This window comes from Haliotis rubra, unplaced genomic scaffold (genome assembly GCF_003918875.1).
Source record: "Haliotis rubra isolate DU_JTF1 unplaced genomic scaffold, ASM391887v1 Scf1, whole genome shotgun sequence".
In the NCBI taxonomy this organism is placed as follows: Eukaryota; Metazoa; Mollusca; class Gastropoda; order Lepetellida; family Haliotidae; genus Haliotis; species Haliotis rubra.
The window spans coordinates 9547568-9565749 of record NW_025764891.1 but is presented as its reverse complement, the minus strand read 5'-3'; the positions used below and the strand labels follow the sequence as shown (position 1 = coordinate 9565749).

The 18182-nt window shown below is 40.7% G+C and overlaps 1 protein-coding gene and 1 long non-coding RNA gene across 2 annotated transcripts in view; one reads left to right on the top strand and one right to left on the bottom strand.

Moving 5' to 3' along the window:
- Positions 1 to 14689, top strand: part of LOC124282141 (nuclear pore complex protein Nup98-Nup96-like) — a 51979-nt gene extending 37290 nt beyond the window's left edge. The window contains 15 exon segments of the mRNA XM_046718140.1: positions 253 to 395; positions 2049 to 2193; positions 3065 to 3160; positions 4157 to 4266; positions 5103 to 5180; positions 5182 to 5283; positions 5752 to 5885; positions 7506 to 7793; positions 8160 to 8315; positions 8978 to 9107; positions 9624 to 9747; positions 10961 to 11100; positions 12185 to 12282; positions 12679 to 12777; positions 13569 to 14689. Coding sequence (XP_046574096.1) covers positions 253 to 395; positions 2049 to 2193; positions 3065 to 3160; positions 4157 to 4266; positions 5103 to 5180; positions 5182 to 5283; positions 5752 to 5885; positions 7506 to 7793; positions 8160 to 8315; positions 8978 to 9107; positions 9624 to 9747; positions 10961 to 11100; positions 12185 to 12282; positions 12679 to 12777; positions 13569 to 13677 — 1952 coding nt within the window. The 3' untranslated portion in view covers positions 13678 to 14689.
- LOC124282340 lies at positions 6865 to 17892 on the bottom strand. The gene is made up of 3 exons (XR_006900136.1): positions 17864 to 17892; positions 9200 to 9203; positions 6865 to 6947 (listed from the first exon to the last, which is right to left on the bottom strand). It is a non-coding gene; the product is annotated as an uncharacterized LOC124282340 (long non-coding RNA).
- Positions 17893 to 18182: the final 290 nt, after the last annotated feature.

Here is an 18182-nt window from a genome sequence, read left to right as displayed (position 1 = left end):
TCGACCCATAAAGATCCAGTCTTCAACCCATGCTTGTCGTAAGAGGCAACTAACGGGATCGGGTGACATGGTTGACACGCATCATCGTATCCCAATTGAGTAGATTGATGCCCATGCTGATGACCACAGGATTGTCTGGTCCAGACTTGATTATTTACAGACCGCCGCCATGTAGCTGGAATACTGCTGAGTGCACTGCTCCTTTCCTCCTAGTAGAGATTGTTAACTTGACTTGTTTTGGTTCATTCACAGAGGCACCGCGGCAGACACCATTCTCCTTGTTGCCAGGCATCCAGGGTGGGAAGCCAGTGAGGGCAGGCAGTAAGGCTTGGACTGTGACGTGTGAGAAGATGGACGTAGCAGATTATCTCACTGGCAATGACAAGACAGTCATTGTGAGTGCAACATTTCTTTCAATTAGTTACGTTGTTATATGACCTTTGATTTAGAAGATAAACATCATGTGTTGGCCAATTTCCATGTGTTCAAATACTCAATAACACCCTGAAATTGGCCAACATATGATGTTTATCGACATTGTAAACACATAAGTAAACCAAAAGGTCCACACGCATTTTTGTGTCTGCATTCATTGACATCAAGTACGTGTACAACAGTGGAGTGTCATCAACCGTCTTCCATAGTAGCATCTGGAAGTGCTAATTTGTGACGTCATTCCGACTTTACGTCACAATATGATTTGAATGATCGTCACCACAGCTGACGACACAACAAAACAATGGTGTGTACGATGTTATACGTATTAATACGTAGCAAACAGTCTTGCAATTTCTGGGAATCGAATACCATTTGATCATGTTTTTCGACCAGTCAGAATATAGAACACAGTGACTTTGGGTTTACAATTTACATTACGATATCGATGCAGTGCCCCATAAAAACAGGAAAGGAAGTGTGTAAAAACAGTGCCAGACTTTCATATCTGATAGATATAATATGTCCTGAAAATATCATTTTTAGTAGGACCATATTAAGTGATACTGATGATAGAGTGTACTGTGTTTAACTGTGTTCCCAACCAGAAAAACATGCGTCCGAATCCGAGATTCACCCTATGTATGGTCTTGCTTTGTCAGTACTTTACTGGACAAAAATAGTTAGGGATATATGTAAACTTTGAAATTATGAATAATGATCTATTTACTCATAGACACACTGATAAAATATAAATCATAAAAATACCAATATCCCTAACTTATTTTGTCCAGTATATCAATGCTTGCGGGTGCTGCATAAAGTGGTAAAATCTAAGGCCTGCATTACTTCAGACTGTTTTCCTAGATCAGCCTGACATACAGAGATATAACTGAAATACAGTGAAACCTGCCAACACCAGCCCCTGTCTAATCCAGCACACTGCTAAAACCGGCATAAAATTTTGGTCCCGCCATTTCACAACCATATTATGATCATTAAAACATTGTCTAACCCCGGCAGCTGTGTATTCCGTATTCTGGCATGACTTTCCGGCATGGGTATGAGCAGTCCCTTAATCCAATACATTGTTGCACAATTACAAAAGATCAAAAGCATTGTAGAGATAAAGAGATTGACGAGTGTAAATGGCAGCCATGTTGGAAAATGATCGTCTGTCTAATCCAACACCCTGTCTAAACCAGCATTTCATTTCGGTCCCATGGGGTGCCTATTTAGACAGGTTTCACTGTACTAGCAAGGGTTTCAGATCTGTTCATTTTCAAGGACATTGACTGATTATTGTCCAATATGTTTTAAAGATAAATTAGGTAATGAATTGCAAGGATGTCATATCCAAAGTTAAAATGTCCCAGTGGTTAAAGCGTTCGCTCATTAAAATGCCCTAGTGGTTAAAGCGTTTGCTCATCAGGCTGAAGACTGGGATTCAATTCCCCACATCGGTACAATGTGTGAAGCCAATTTCTGGTGTCCCCCTGTCAGGATATTGCAGCATTAATGCTTGAATATTGCAAAAAGCAGTGTAAAAAGTAAACTTACTCACACACTCACTCGTTTGTCTCTGTGAATATCACTATCTGTTTCCATTCCAGTCCACCCATGAGGAGATGCTGGACGTGCAGCTGGAGCACTCCCGGAGAGACACTGATGGTGGCTGCCCACTCTTTGTGCCATCTCCAGGCGTAGACTCTCTTCATCAGTATGCACAGCTGGGAGAGAAACTCTTAGAGGAGAACCGTGAGTATCTGCAGTCATTGCTTTTACATGGTTTTCTGCATAAACACCTTGCTTACTTCTTTGCGGGAAATGTATAGCCATGAGTTGTTAAACCTGCTCAGATCAGAATGCTAATTTTGATCTGTGACAAGAGCTCTTGATCAGCTGTGTAAGGTAAGTTGCATGGTTGCATAATTTTGAGCTGCATACAAGTTTGCATGAAGAATTTTGATAACCCAGAACTGGGTGGGATATCCCGATGTTGCTCTTTCAATTTGAATGGGACCGCCTCCGTGGTGTAGTGGTTAGAGCATCTGCCTTGGAGAGCAGATGGTTGCAGGTTCAATCCCCATCCGCGTCATACCAAAACACGTTAAAATATGGTACTTCTTGTTCCATGCCTTAATGGGTGAAACAAGGACTGATGGGCTCGGAGTCAGTATATTGTGTCTGAGTGGGGTATTCATGCTCAACTGCAGCATGGTATCTCAATGAGCTAGCACTATAGTATAAAACCAGCTTAAGTCTGGGCTAGTACAAGCAGCCACACATACACACGCATGCACATCATCATATGAGCGAAATATTCTTAAGTGCGACGTTAAACCCCATTTCACCTCACATCACCGCAATTTGAATGGACACTGTCATTTACAGGTATTTTATTTACCTGGGTTCGATTCCCCACTTGGGCACAATGTGTGAAGCCCATTTCTGGTGCCCCCCTGCTGTGATATTGCTGGAATATTGCTAAAAGCTGTGTAAAACCCAACTCACTCACTCACTCATTCAATGTTGTAATGATTCTTTACGACTGCACACAAATTTATGCGTATTAGTCATAACCTGAAAACATCGTAGCCCTGCATGGTATTGATGCTGACTGTTGCAGGAGGACATCCAGATGAGAGCAGTGTGGATCATATACGGATGGTGTGGAACCTCTGTGTAGCTCTGTGGGGGAATCTCCCGGAGTTCAGGTACTCAGGTGAGTCAATTTACACCTGAGTGAAACGGACATTAACAGTTGTAGATAACCTGAGTTTGTTCAAGTCGGAGTCTATCAGTGATATCGAGTATTTCCTACTGTTGACACACACTGCAATAGGTGAATGATGGAGGACTAGGACTGGGCCTCGTTCCACAAAACGATCGTAGTGCTCAGGGGTGGAAATATCTTTAAAATTGCTAGTGTACTTCGGTACAGTGTCACATGTAAAATCACTTGCCCTGATAATTTTTCTGCTATACCGTCCGTTTTCTTGTTGATTTTTTAAATAAACAACATAATTAACATTGGAAAGTCAACTGGACACCGGTACAGCATGATATACAAATATGCTTGCCCGACAGAAAAAAACACTGGACTCGGACGTCGGGCAAAGGGTTATTTCCACCCCTGGTGCTACAACTGTCGTAAGTCTATGTTACTATGTTAAAGTATGCGAGTTACGATCGTCTTAGGGTTACGATGACTTTGAGGAACGGGGCCCTGGTTTTCAACAAGCTGAATTTGATATGTTGTTGATCACCTGTGCAGTTTGTAACTAATGTCTAAGAACATGGGTTGACAATGTATGTTGAAGATACTGCTCCAGATCATGCCATAATTGTGCTTGATGCATGTCTGGATGTGTTTTATCAAAGGCAGTGAATGATGATATGTAGATAGCACTTCTCATGTCCATAGATACTAAGATAAATTGTATCTAAGATAAATTGGTGACAGGTACAACCACTTGACAAATAATTGTTTTATCAGAATAATATGTCAGCACCAAACTTGTTGCCCTGAGATTCTTCAGGCTTTGTGACACAGGTTGCATTGAGAGCAAAATATATACTTGAGTTTATCTTTAACGTAAAAACAAAAACAAAAATTACGGGATTAGAATTATCAAAACAAACCCATCAGTTATAACCTCTTTTGATACATGTTAACATATTCTGTGAGACACTGACTAAATCTGTATTCCTCTGCCAGACACTGATGAGTACGCTGTAAGCCAGGCGCGGAGGGAAGCTTTCTCCAAGTGGTTGTCTGAAACCGCCCAGCCAAAGATCAAGGAAGAAGTGCAAGAGTCCAAGTTCAAGGTAAACTATTGCTTTTACCATGTGTGACTTCCACATCATACCAATATTAAGAAGTTGATAGATGTTTTGTTACCTGATCCTGAGGTGATGAAACAGGAAGTATAGTGTTAGTGGGGTAGCCAAGTGATTAAAGTGTTCGCTTCTCACACCAACGACCTAGCATGCGTTGACCAACACTTGGAGAGTTGTATGGGTATGAGATCAGCATTTCCTCATCGTAGTCTGTAATCTTATGGGAGGTCCAGTTAAGAATAGGTCCAGAGGAACCTGTGCTCAGTTTAAGAGGTAACTACATGGATCAAGTGGCCAGGCCTGGTGACTTTATTAATTGTATGACACTACTCCCTGTCAATGTGTATCATTGCTTACTATATCAGTAACTTGTATGACTTCAGCCAGGCTCAATTATAGGGCCCATAAGTAGGTCATGGCACTTCGCGAGACCTCAGTACTCCCAGTGACAAACAATGATCAGTTGGTCTGGTCAAGTAAGGTCATATTTGGCGGTCACTCAATTTGGAACCAGAACTGGTTGTTTAATATACACTTGTCACCGAAATCTGGTTCCAGATGTAAGCTTTTCCTTGTCCCACGTATGGCAAGTTGGGCTCGCAAAGGGAGTGTTGAACTGGGAGTAACGCCTCGCGAGATTTACAGGCCCTATTTATAGGCTGCTGTTATGATCCTGAGAGCAAACAAACATGCCAGTCTGTAACATTTCAGAAGCTAACAGATAACCATTAGATATGACAAGACCATTGAAATAGATTCCTTTGAATGTTTGATTTTATATCCATTCACAAATTAAATCATATCTATTATCTTTGTGATTTCAGAATCAAGGTCACTTGATTGCCATCTTGAGCTATTTAAGCGGGAGGCAGATTACAGATGCATGTACATTGGCACAAAAGGTCAGGTGATCACAGATTGGCACTCTCATTGGCTCAAGCAGTCGGCAGCCATGTTGCTCGGCAGATGTTGGCCCGGCAGTTGGAGGAATGGGCAGAGCTTGGGGTATGTGGAATAAAACATTCACTTATTCCTCAATCAGATCAAAATCATGAATGTTTATAAATATATCTTGTCTGAATTTCTCCAGGATATTAAAAACAAGAAAAAAATTGGCATTTCATTTTCGTTTTGTCTTTAATTCATGCATATTTTGGAGTAGCCTAGTGGTTAAAGCCTCAGTGGTTGGGTTCAAAGGGTACAATTTGCTCATTATAAATTTGCAGATCACCTTAAGTTAACCATATGTATATGTATTAACCAATCAGAAGAGATATCTTGTAAATTATTGTTTCATAAATTTGTGAAGTATAGTCATAAGGAAAAAAGGCGGTGGTATCACAGGATAGATTGCAGGTGTTTTGTCTAAGGATGCTGAAAGTAATGGCAGTTCTGAAATAGGAACCCTTGTTGACAAAAAATTACAATGCTGACTCTCATGCATTTTGATGAGCTATGTTGATCGTGTTCCAGGCAAATCACTTTATAGATCAAGTACGACTGAAGATCTACTCCCTACTGTCAGGTCAACTCGTGTGGTCATCCAGCACAGCGGTCAACACATGTGACAACATGGACTGGAAGCGAGCCCTTGCTTTGCACCTCTGGTCAGTCTTAGTCTTTTCTAGCTCTTGTTTAGCCTTAATTATCTTAAGAACCGTTCTCTAGATTCTTTTCATATTTGGTACCTAGGTTCATCACAGTATAAGAAAGGCCCAAGTCAGGTTTGGTGACCTTGACCTTCATTTCAAGGTCACAAGGGGACATTAATGTTTTACCTGCATGTTAAGCTATCTCAAGAACCATTCACTGGATCTTATTCATATTCAATACAAAGCTTTATCTAGGGAAGGCGCAGGGCCAAGTCGATTTTGGTGACCTTCACATAATTTTCAAGGTCATGGCGACACTTTGAAGATTTCAGCATGTAAACCTGCATGTTAAACTATCTCAAGAACCGTTCACTGGATTTTCTTCATATTTAACACCAAGTTTTATTTTTGGGAAGGTGCAGGGCCAAGTCAATTTAGGTGACCATGCATCGATACATTTTTACTGCCGATACGATACGCGATACATGCTTGCGTGTATCGATTCCTATTTTAAAACTTTATCGATTCAAATTTGTATGCTATATCCATCTCCTTCGAAGTCTTGATAGTAAAATTATACGAGACCGCTCCGATAAATAGATGTAGCTAGCTTTACTTAAAAAATAGGTTGGAAACTAACAGCTTTTGTGATTGGCTGAGGACTACATGACTAATTTGATGGACCAATCAGCGTGATTGCGTTGCCAGTAAGTGCGGTAGGTAATGCTATGAAAAGGCGCTTAAAATTATGTATCGCGATACGTATCGTATCGCGGACCTTTAAAATCGTGATAATGCGATCGTAGAAACGGCCGGCTGATGACATTTCTCTGCTGTACCTGTACTCAATGTCAATGAGTGCAGACACAAAAACGTGTGTGGACCTTTTGGTTTACTTTTGTGTTTACAATGTCGATAAACATCATGTGTTTTCAAGGGAATATTTCATTTGAAACCTCCAGCTGACACCATCGGTTCCAAATGAATTCCAGTGCTTCAAATACTCAATAACACCCGGAAATTGGCCAACACATGATGTTTATCTTCTAATATATTCATTCTGTAGTCATTGCTTTGCTTTTGAATCTGATATGAAGATGGGTCAAGCCGAGTGAAATATTTAATGATTTTTCATATATTTGGTGATCGAAAAAGCAGTTTTGAAATACAGGGATGGACATAAACGCAGAATGCCCTCTAGCCAGAATATCGATAACATACAATAATACCTCCCACCATAGTGACCAAAAATGTTGAAATCTACTACCTCTAACATAAGGAAACAGATTACACCTGATATAATATTTCAATTGAGTTTTGGGTAAACAAACCCTTAACTGTTTGTTTATTTTTATCTATGTTTTAATACCACATTAAGCAATATACCAGGTGTATGCTGGCAATTCATAAGTAATCAGCTCTATACCAGATATTGTAGTGATTGACATCATGAGCAATGATCTACACAACTGGGTCGCGATGACATGCTTCTGCTAAGTCAGCGATCCTGAACACCCGATCCTATCTACATTAGTTCCATGCGTTGCTGAAGATCACTTCCAGACAGGATCTTTACATGTCTTAATGAAAATGTTCTTTCTTATGCACCACAATAACATACAGCATTCTTTCCAGGTATCACTGTAAGCCCAATGCAACTATACCTGAAGCATTGGCCCAGTATGAAGATGCCTTCAAAAGCCGCACATCATACGGCAAATACTCCAATGCCCCACTGCCTCCTTATCTGGAAGAAAATGACAGTTACGAAGAAGAGGAGGAGGTGATTGACGAACAAGATGAACATGTGGTGCGAGACACCTGTTACCACTTGCTCAAGTTGTACTGTCAGAGGGGCCATAGACTGGAGAGGATCCTCAACCCCACCACGTCAACTGCCAACCAGTTGGATTACCGTCTCAGGTAGTAAACATAACACTGTGTCAGAATAGTTTGTACACACTGTAATATTTTCTTGAAATGTGCTCCATTTAACAGTGTACATAAAAGGGTTCTGGGTTAGAAGGGGCCATCTCAGGTCATTACAGGTGATCTTAGGTCGCCACAGGTCATCACATCAATGCTTGTCTCACGTCCAATCAAGATAAGGATGAGGTGGTTGCAGTTTGTTTACTTTACTTTGCATGTCTAACACAAACATGCTCTATGTTATTAACTAATGGTTTGATCGCCTGATTTATATGCAGGAAGATAAGTCATCTAGTTTCAGGACAGTTGATAGTTTGCTGTGTCAAAAGTTTCACCACATGACTGTCCTGTTTGTTCCAGCTGGCATCTGTACCAGGTGTTACAGTCGATGTCCTACCACCATGTCTCCCCCTACCATGCTGCCTGTCTTCACACCAGCTTTGCAGCACAGCTGGAAGCTCTAGATCTCTGGCACTGGGCTGTATTTTCCCTGCTACATATTGAAGATCCACTCAGGTAGGTCTGTCTGTGCTATTTGGCTTTGGCTCATTAAACAAACAGCATCATGAAATGGAACTGATAATACCAATTGAAATGTGGGCCCTATCATCAAAGGAACGTTAATTCTCTGTGTAGTGTTGGGCATTCCAGAAACAGTAACATTAGGTTTGAGTCCCAGTTCACCTTGATCATGTCAACATGTTTCTCAGCACCATAGACCCGAGAAGATCCAGGGTAGACTTGGTCTTCAGCAACCCATGCTGGTCTTAAGAGGTGGTCAGACTCTCTGACTTGGTTGACACATGTCATTGTATGCAAATTGCGTAGATTGATGCTCATGCTGTTGATCACTGGATTGTCTGGTCCAGACTTGCTTATTTACAGACCACCACCATATAGCTGGAATATTGCTGAATGCAGCATTAAACAACAAACCAACCAACCAACTCTCAACACCATACCCATGCTTGTGTGTTTCACAAGTGTAGTAAACATCAAATACCTGTATCAGTTGGGCTTTCCTAAAACACTAAGTTGACACACTGTAATATAAGTGATAATTGTGTACCTTTACTCCTTGATAAGTATATTGTTATGAGCATTTTTAACAGGATAATTAGTAAATAAGAAGCAAGCAGAACTCTTTCATATCATTATAATACTTTGTGATGTTCCAGACGAGAGACAGCTGTAAGATCAGTATTAGAGCGACATGTGTCTCTGTCGAAGAACCCTAAGTACTTACACAAGGAGGAGTTTGTGAGAGAGAGGCTTCTGGTTCCTCCTGCATGGATACACCATGCTAAGGTGAGAAACTTGTCAGCGTGGAGATTTACATTTGGACTAACATATACCCACCAAAATACACTTATGTACTAGGTTTGACAATTCCAAAGAACCAACCTTAAGCATAAAGGAATCCAAGCTTTGCATGAAAGATACTCCATTATGTACATGCAAAATATGAATGGATGCAAATAAATACACCCAACACTTCAGGGTGTCAGTGGGTGACTTTCTTCAGTCTATTGATAGGATCCCCATCTGTAACACACTTATGATTTCTGAACTTGTGAACAAAAACTGCAAATCTATCTTGATAACATACATATGTTTTATTGATCATAAATCACAAAAAGCAGTGTTATGGGTCGGTAATTGGTCAATGCCTAAATCATATTATCCCTTTTCTCTTGTCCTGAAAAGAGTCAGATGGTTTCAGGCCCACTGAGGGTAGATGCTCATGCTGTCGACCACTTGTCAAGTGTCAACACGCTCGTTGACTATCATGCAAAGCAACTTAAACTTGTTCCTTGTTTTCAGGCTATAAAAGCACAGTCAGAAAACAAATACCATGACGAGGCATGGCACTTACTGAAGGCTGCGCAGTGGAATGAGGGACACAAGGTCATCTTGGCACACATAGCTGCTGATGCTATCATAAACGGTAAGTCTCCCTATACACAGGGATCACATGAATCAGATGTCAGATCCATAGTCAGTAACCCTGTGGGAGCTCCAGTTAGGAACAGGTTCCCAGAAACCTGTGCTCATCATAAGAGGCAACTTAATTGATTAGATAATCAGGCATAATCAGGCTCTGCGACTTGGTTGATGTCATGTCATCTTGGTTGGTTGGTTGGTTTAACGCCACACTCAGCAATATTCCAGCCATATGGCAGCAGTCTGTAAATAATCGAGTCTGTACCAGACAATCCAGTGATCAACAGTGTAAGCATCAATCTACGCAATTAGGATATGATGACGTGTGTCAACCAAGTCAGCGAGTCTGACCTTCCGATCCCATTAGTCACTTCTTATGACAAGCATGGGTTTCTGAAGATATTTATTTTTCCCGGTTTCCATGGAAATGATTCGGACTTAGTCTCAAAAGGAAGGGGTGGGTTTTGTTTCTGGAGCACAACTCGAAAACTTCTTAATATCTTTCAGCAAAACTTGGCAGATATGTGAGGCAGATGCCAAAGTGGTGCCTTTTGTTATTTGGCATATTTATTTTTCCCCATGGAAACGATTCGGACTTAGTCCCAAAAGGGAGGGTTGGGTTTCATTTCCGGTGCACAACTCCGAAAAGCGATCAGTATCTTTCAGCAGAAGTTGGCAGATATATTAGGCAAATTTTGAAATGGTGCCTTTTGCTATTTATAGATTTTTGACATTTATATTTCTCATGATTTCCATGGAAACGATTTGGACTTAGTCCCAAAAGGGAGGGGTGGGCTTCATTTCCGGTGCACAACTCGAACAGCGTTCAGTATCTTTTAACAGAACTTGGCAGATATATTAGGCAAATTTTGAAATGGTGCCTTTTGCTATTTACAGATTTTTGACATTTATATTTCTCATGATTTCCATGGAAATGACTTGGACTTAGTTTTAAAAAAGTCAAGCTGGACTTTTAAGTAACTGTCAGATGATTTGTTCTTTCAAATATGTGGGGGCCGGGGGGATATGTCATCTTCTGATGACTCTTGTTAATTAAAAGATGTTTACTTCCATAATTTTCATCAAAATAATATGTCAGTCTTATTAATTGCTGGAATTGAAGTAATAATTGAGGGGTCGAAGTAATAATGGGGATCTTTTGCATTTGTATTGAAATCTCCACTAATATATAAGAGAAATATAACTTGTTTTTACAGAAAACTTTGACTATTTGCGTCGTTACTTAGAAGAGTTGTCTCCCCCTGAGATTAGCTCTTCTGTGTTAGACTGGTCGACAGGGGGAAAGGTGTTTCTGGACTACATCAACTTGTGTCAACATTTGGAGGATCTCAAGCAGGTAACACATCATCTTGTGTTGATTTGTATGAATGTTTTAATTATATGCTACAACAGGTGACCACCTCTATAGTGTAGTGGATAGAGTGTCTGCTCACAGGGAGGAGTGAAAATGTTGGGTTTTATGTCGCTTTTAGCAATATTCCACCAGGGGACACCATAAATAAGATTCACACATTATACCAGTGCCTGGAAACCAGTATATACATGTCACCTTATATGTAACTAAATCAACCTCAGATGTTGCGTCATATTGACTGATGTCATGTGAAAATTGTTCCTTCTTGGTGCAACCATTAGGCCTAGCAGTCCTCTACTTCAGCCTCTTGTCAAAAACCCAAGTTGTGTAACATTATGATTAGCTCAGATAACAAGTCCAAATAGTCATGGGGACGGTGGGTTAGTCTAGTGGTAAAATGTTCTTCGTCATGCCGGAGACCCGGGTTCAATTCCCCACATGGGTACAATGTGTGAAGCCCATTTCTGGTGTCCCCCACCGTGATACTGCTGGAATATTTCTAAAAGCAGTGTAAAACTAAACTCCCTCGCTCCCAAATAGTCATGACAGAATACTGAAAGTATGGTCGAAGTTTGGTACTGCAGGCTCTAAAATTTTGTGCACAGAAGAAAGTACAACACAGCAGAAAACACCTACACCTAAACCAACGAATTGTTGACAGTTACGAGGGTAACCTTTTAAAATATAAGATTAGATGCTGATGAAAGCAGTAATCAGTAACACACAATGTTTTCCGATCCACAAAACAAAACAATCTTCATAAGCAAAATTGTTTTCCAGCCTGGGCTGAATCAGTGTGACTTCAGTGGCAGGACTTTGATATTTATATAAAAAAACTCCTATGCACTGTAAGTCACCAGAACATAAGGTGATAAAAAAATAGAAGCACAGTAAGTGAAATGAACCAGTCTTCAATAACATGTATCCAATAAAGTTTCAGGTTAAAGAACTGAGGTGAGTTTTAAAAAAATTGTCCAAAAATGATGTAAAGTTGTCCAGGTCATCATAAAGAAGACCTGTCATAAAATTATCTCTTCTAATTGACATATGGTTGGGGTATTTTTAGGGAACCCCCAGTGCTTATGATCTGGAGAGACTCCAACCAGCCGTCACATCCCTCTGCAACAGGGTAGGCAGTCTGGAGTGCAGGAATTCCAAGGAGAGGTGAGCATGCAACGAACCGTGTTCAGTAAATTGTCATACATCACAAAGGACCAATTTTATTACCTGTATACAGAACCCATTGGAATGCTGGATAAGAATGCAGGTGATCAGTTGGTCTGGGTCATGACATGGTTTAATGCATGTGGTTGTATCCCAATAACATGGATTGATGCTCATGATGTCAATCACGGGTATGTCTGGTCCGGACTCTATTGTTTTCAGACCACTGTGGTATAGCTCAAATGTTGCAAACAGTTCTCAGATATTTGTATTTGAGTGAACCATAGTGTTAATTAAACTACCAGTATAATTGATTCATTTATTCTTTTTGTCATTCTGTATATCTGTAAAGATATTTGTTGGTGAAATGCCATTATTTGTTTTGTTTGAATGCAGGCTTTGCCAATCCGAGATGGCTAAAAAGTCAGCCAACCTTCTTGGAACTCTCCTGACATTCCAGTGTGCAGGGTCAGCAACAGGACGACCACCAACAAGGTGAGCTGTACACTCACTCACTCACTCACTCACTCACTCACTCACTCACTCACTCACTCACTCACTCACTCACTCACTCACTCACTCACTCACTCACTCACTCACTCACTCACTCACTCACTCACTCACTCACTCACTCACTCACTCACTCACATACATCGCCCACCTTCACAGTCCTCCCACCAACATGCCCACTCAAAACACAAGGAAGGTCATTTTCTTATGTATGCTTGCCAACTTACTCACCCACTCACTCACTATTCTGTAGTTTCACTGAAGGATTAAAGCTGACTTTGCTGAATGTCTGTTAGTATACCTGACTGCATGAATCGTTGTTCACATCTCAGTCACTGGTTTGCCTGGTCCAGACAGGTAGGTGACATGTAGCTGGAATATTGCTAGGTGTGGCATTAAATAACATTCAATCACACCCATATTTATAGAATGGATGAAACATTTTCACCCTTCATATAAGACAGAACCCTAGAAATATTACTGTAAACAGTGTACAACCATAACCATTATCTCTCACTAACTTATGGACCCATGAAGATCCGGATTAGCATTGGTCTTCAGCAACCCATGCTTGTCTTAAGGTCCGACTCACAGGATCAGGTAGTCATTAGCTCGGACTTAGTTGACACATGTTATCATATCCCAACTGCGTACTCATGATGTTGATTACTTGATCGTCTGGTCCAGACTCAATTTACAGACCGCCGCCATACAGCTAAAATATTGCTGAATGTGGTATTAAACAACAAACTAATGCAGACTTTACTCTGTTGCAGGCTTGTTGCTTCTCATATCAGTGGTTTGCCCATGCCAGAGGACTACGCCCTTCAGGAGCTCCGAGAGCTGACACGCAGCCACCTGCTGGAGATGACTATGGGAACATAGGAACAACCCTTGTGTACAAACATACAAAAATATACATATATCAAAAGGTCCTGAAATACAGTGATTCCTGTTTGGATTTGTCGCAGGATCCAACACAATTGACCAGTGCGGATTTGACTTTCAAAAACAACTGCCTGACTACAATACAGGGTCAGAAATGGATTTCTCTTCTATTCCCTGTGTTTCATGAAGGGACAAATCTCATGTTTACCATCTTCATTTAAACATAATGAAAATCTTGAGAAAAAACTATTTTAAAAATAGCTCATAAGCTTTCAACTTATGATGATGTTACATGGTTAAAATCCATGGAACATTTGTCTTTAAGGTAGAAAGAAGATGCCAAGTATTTGTTGATCGTTATGATCATGTGCTAAATAATTTCATGTTCATTCTTGTCATGAAATGAGAGAAGACTTGTTGATCAGGTGGATATGAATGTTGCTATGTATATATCTTGTAAACTCTTGTGTGTGTGTGTGAAGAACGAAAAAGCCATGACAAGCAATCATTGATGTATGTTCATACCATTGACCTCATGTTGATTCAGGTCATTGCTCATTCTGTAATAAGTTCTGAGACATTGGTTGTGTTGATGCTGAATCACATATTCTCCTTGGGGCGTTGGGGTATCCTGGTGGTTAAAGCATTCGCCCATCATGCTGAAGACCCAGGTTCAATTCCCCACATGGGTGCAATGTGAAGCCCATTTCTGGTGTCCCCCACCGAGATATTGCTGGAATATTGCTGAAAGCGGCTTCAAACTAAAACTCACTCACTCACTCCTCATAGTTTCATGAAGGTGTTCAATGAATTATGACGTTTAACAGACCAAAGTGTAATGGTCTACAACAAAGTAATGATATCTGGCAAAATTCTGTTCATAGATGCCATTCCTCATGTACCAATATTATGTTTAAAAAAATGTTGATTTTGTGCCATGTATATATATATGAACATCAAGACTACAGAGACATGTTATTAATAAAAGGAAAAGTAATTCTTTTCTTGATGCATTGTTTTTGTCTTAATATTATTGAAAGTGAGTCTGTGAACGTGTTCACGCCCCTGTGTGCTATGTTACAGACTTGTTATGTATCCTGGGTGGTGGGGTAACCAATGGTTAAAGTGTTCGGATTCGATCCCACATGGGTATAATGTGTGAAGCCCATTTCTGGTGTCTCCCGCCATGATGTTGCTTGAATATTGCTAAAAGTGGTGTAAAACTAAACACACTCACTCACTATTATGTATCCTAAAGTCGGTCCTAGAATATTGCTGAGTGGCATTAAACAACAAACCAACCAACCAATGTTCCTAGGGGTTACACAGTGTATGAAATAAGCCAAAAACCCAGCCAGACATTTTGGGCTCGTAACTACAAAAACTCACCAGCCCAGAAGAGATTTAACCAGTCCTTCTTATATAGTATGACCAGAAATTATTGAGAATTTTAGGAATATGTTAAATTGGATTTCTAGTATAAACAACCTTGACCAGCTATCAAGTGCTTGGTTTCATTCAAGAGAGACAACTCCGTTAATCCTTTTTCATTAGTTTGTGAAGAGTTATCCCCCTTTGTTTACTTGCTAGCAGACGACATTTTCAGTGATCCTCAGTGTGGATGCTTTAGATAAGAGGAAATTGATTTTAGAGTATTATAACAAGGACATCAGAACAGCTAAAGTGATTTCAAGTAGAACAGGCATCCCTTTGTCCACTGTTTATCGTGTTTTGAAAAATATTGCAAATGGATATGACATTGAGCACCAGGGAGGCGCAGGTAGGCCCAGAAAATTGACTGTCGGTGACAGGAGGCGGCTTTGGTATTCTTGTTTCTAAAAGCAAACGAAGGAGTTTAGAAAACTTAAGGCTGGATATGATTGATAGAGGAACTGTGGCTGTCTGTAAGGAGACAATTAGAACTGAGCTGCATGCAATGGGTTGGCAGAAAAGTCGAGGAATTCCATCACCGATCATGAAACCTCAACAAGAGGAGCGAAGGTTGAACTGGTGCTTACAGCATAGAAATTTTAACTGGGACAATGTGATTTTCTCAGATGAAAGTTCTGTGTGGCTGTTTCCTAATACACTGAAATTCTGGACCAAACGAACTGAAAAACCTTTGTATCAGCGCCCAAAGTACAGTCCGAAATTTAACGTGTGGATTGGCATATCTGTGTTAGGGGCAACGCCCCTCTGTGTATTTGAAGGGAATATGAACAGTGAGCGGTACACAGATATTCTCGATGGACATTTACATGTACTTCCATCTGCTCACGTGTTCTATGGACATTTTTGGATTTTCCAGCAGGACAACTACCCAAAACATCGTTCAAAGCATTCTCAGTCCTGGTTTCGGACCCAAAATATGACATTATTAGATTGGCCAAGCTATAGCCCTGACCTAAATCCAATAGAAAATGTTTGGGGACTTATGAAGGAAAGTGTCAATAAGAAAAATCTGACAAATATTGCTAAAATGAAAGAAGAGGTGGTCCGATATTGGGACAGCATGGACCACGACTTTCTAACTTCTTGATCAGTAGTATGCCCCGCCGCATTGAAGTTAGACTTTGTTAGCTTGCTGCCTATGGTGACTTGACAAAATACTAACTATTCACCTGTCTTTGAATCTGGAGTTATGTTCTGCTAATATTCACATTTAATACGTGAGTAATGAGTGAAAAATATAAAAATTACAATCTTAAAATTCTCGGTAATTTCTGGTTGTACTGTATACTAAATAGAGAGTGCCATTGGACACGTTATCTGAATAAATAAAAAATCACCCGTCCATCGGGCTGGCTAGCTGTAAAATTAGACCATCCGACAGAAATCTAGTCTCGGACGGTCGGACCGGCCTTATTTCATACACTGGGTTACACCATTATGATGATGTCACGATGTTGTTACTGTTGCTGCTGCCAACAGAAACTCACTGAACAGGCATTATAAGATATAAGAGGTACACAACCTCTAGTCATAATGCAAAATTGAAGAGAAATTATATATCAACCATAATGTAATATAAATTTGAGAAATCAAATCAACATTTGATTCTCCATTTTAGATTCTATGGCATAAAAGACCCATCTGCATCGCATGTCCAGGGCATACTGGTGAAGGATGGTAGGATTTTCTTTCATGACTGATGCGGGGCGGCGGGGTAGCCTAGTGGTTAAAGCGTTCGCTCGTCACGCCGAAGACCTGGGTTCGATTCCCCACATGGGTGCAATGTGAAGCCCATTTCTGGTGTCCCCCGCCGCGATATTGCTGGAATATTGCTAAAAGTGGCGTAAAACTAAACCCACTCACTCATGGCTGATGCATGGGTACGTTGATAATTATTCCGTATTGTTGGTGCAAAACCAAAACATCAACCATTGAAATAATAATGGGTAAACTTTACTAGAAATCAACAGCCAATCCCAAGTTCGTTTGCAGGGATTTGTTTCTTGTTTAATGAGACACTCTGTACATAGTGTTCAATCTGTATATCAGCCGCCTGTAAATAATGAGTGAGTGAGCTATATTCCAGCAATATCCCATCGGGAGACACCAGAAATGGGCTTCACACATTGTGCCCATGTGGGGAATCGAACAATCGACTCAGCTTTTTTAATGTGGTGGCATTCACAAAGTGATGATGTATTGCTGTCAGTGCTGTGGTCAGTGATAGCAGCTGTGTATTGAATATTGTCATTAGCAGAGAGGCAGGCAGACACACAGGTGTCAATAAAACAAGACATCGAGTTTTGTCTGTGACAACGACATATCTATATCACAGTTAGAAATTCTGTCAACGCTAAATAATGACATTGCTTTTAAGTATCGAACTGAGAAAGTGACTCGGTAAGAAGAACGTGTGGTGAAATAGACAAATGAAATTATATAAACAGTTTATTTACTGTCATTTTTTAATGTGGTGGCATTCACAAAGTGATGATGTATTGCTGTCATCAGGAGACTTTTGTTGGGTTGAGTCCCATCAGGAATTCGAACCCACACTCCCAGAGTCGGGTACCAAATCGCCAGCCCACAAAGTCAGCCATCTAACCCCCTCAGCCACCGTGAATTCCACAATAATGGAGGAGGAGAATAACGGTGGTCTGACTCGCTGACTTGGTTGACACGTGTCATCGTATCCAAATTGTGTAGATCGATGCTCATGCTGTTGATCGACCGCCTCCGTGGTGTAGTGGTTAGAGCGTCCTCCCGGAGAGCGGAAGGTCGCGGGTTCGATCCCCGACCGCGTCATACCAAAAGACGTTAAAATATGGTACTTGTTGGTCCCTGCCTGGCGCTCGGCGTTAATGGGTACATCAAGGACTGGTCGGCTCGGAGTCAGTATGATGTGTCTGAGTGGGGTATTCATGCTTCACTGCGGCATGGTATCTCAGTGGGCTAGCACTATAAAACCAGCTTCAGTCTGGGTTAGTACAAGCAGCCGCACATACACATACACACGCATGCACGTCGTCATATGAGCGACATATTCTTAA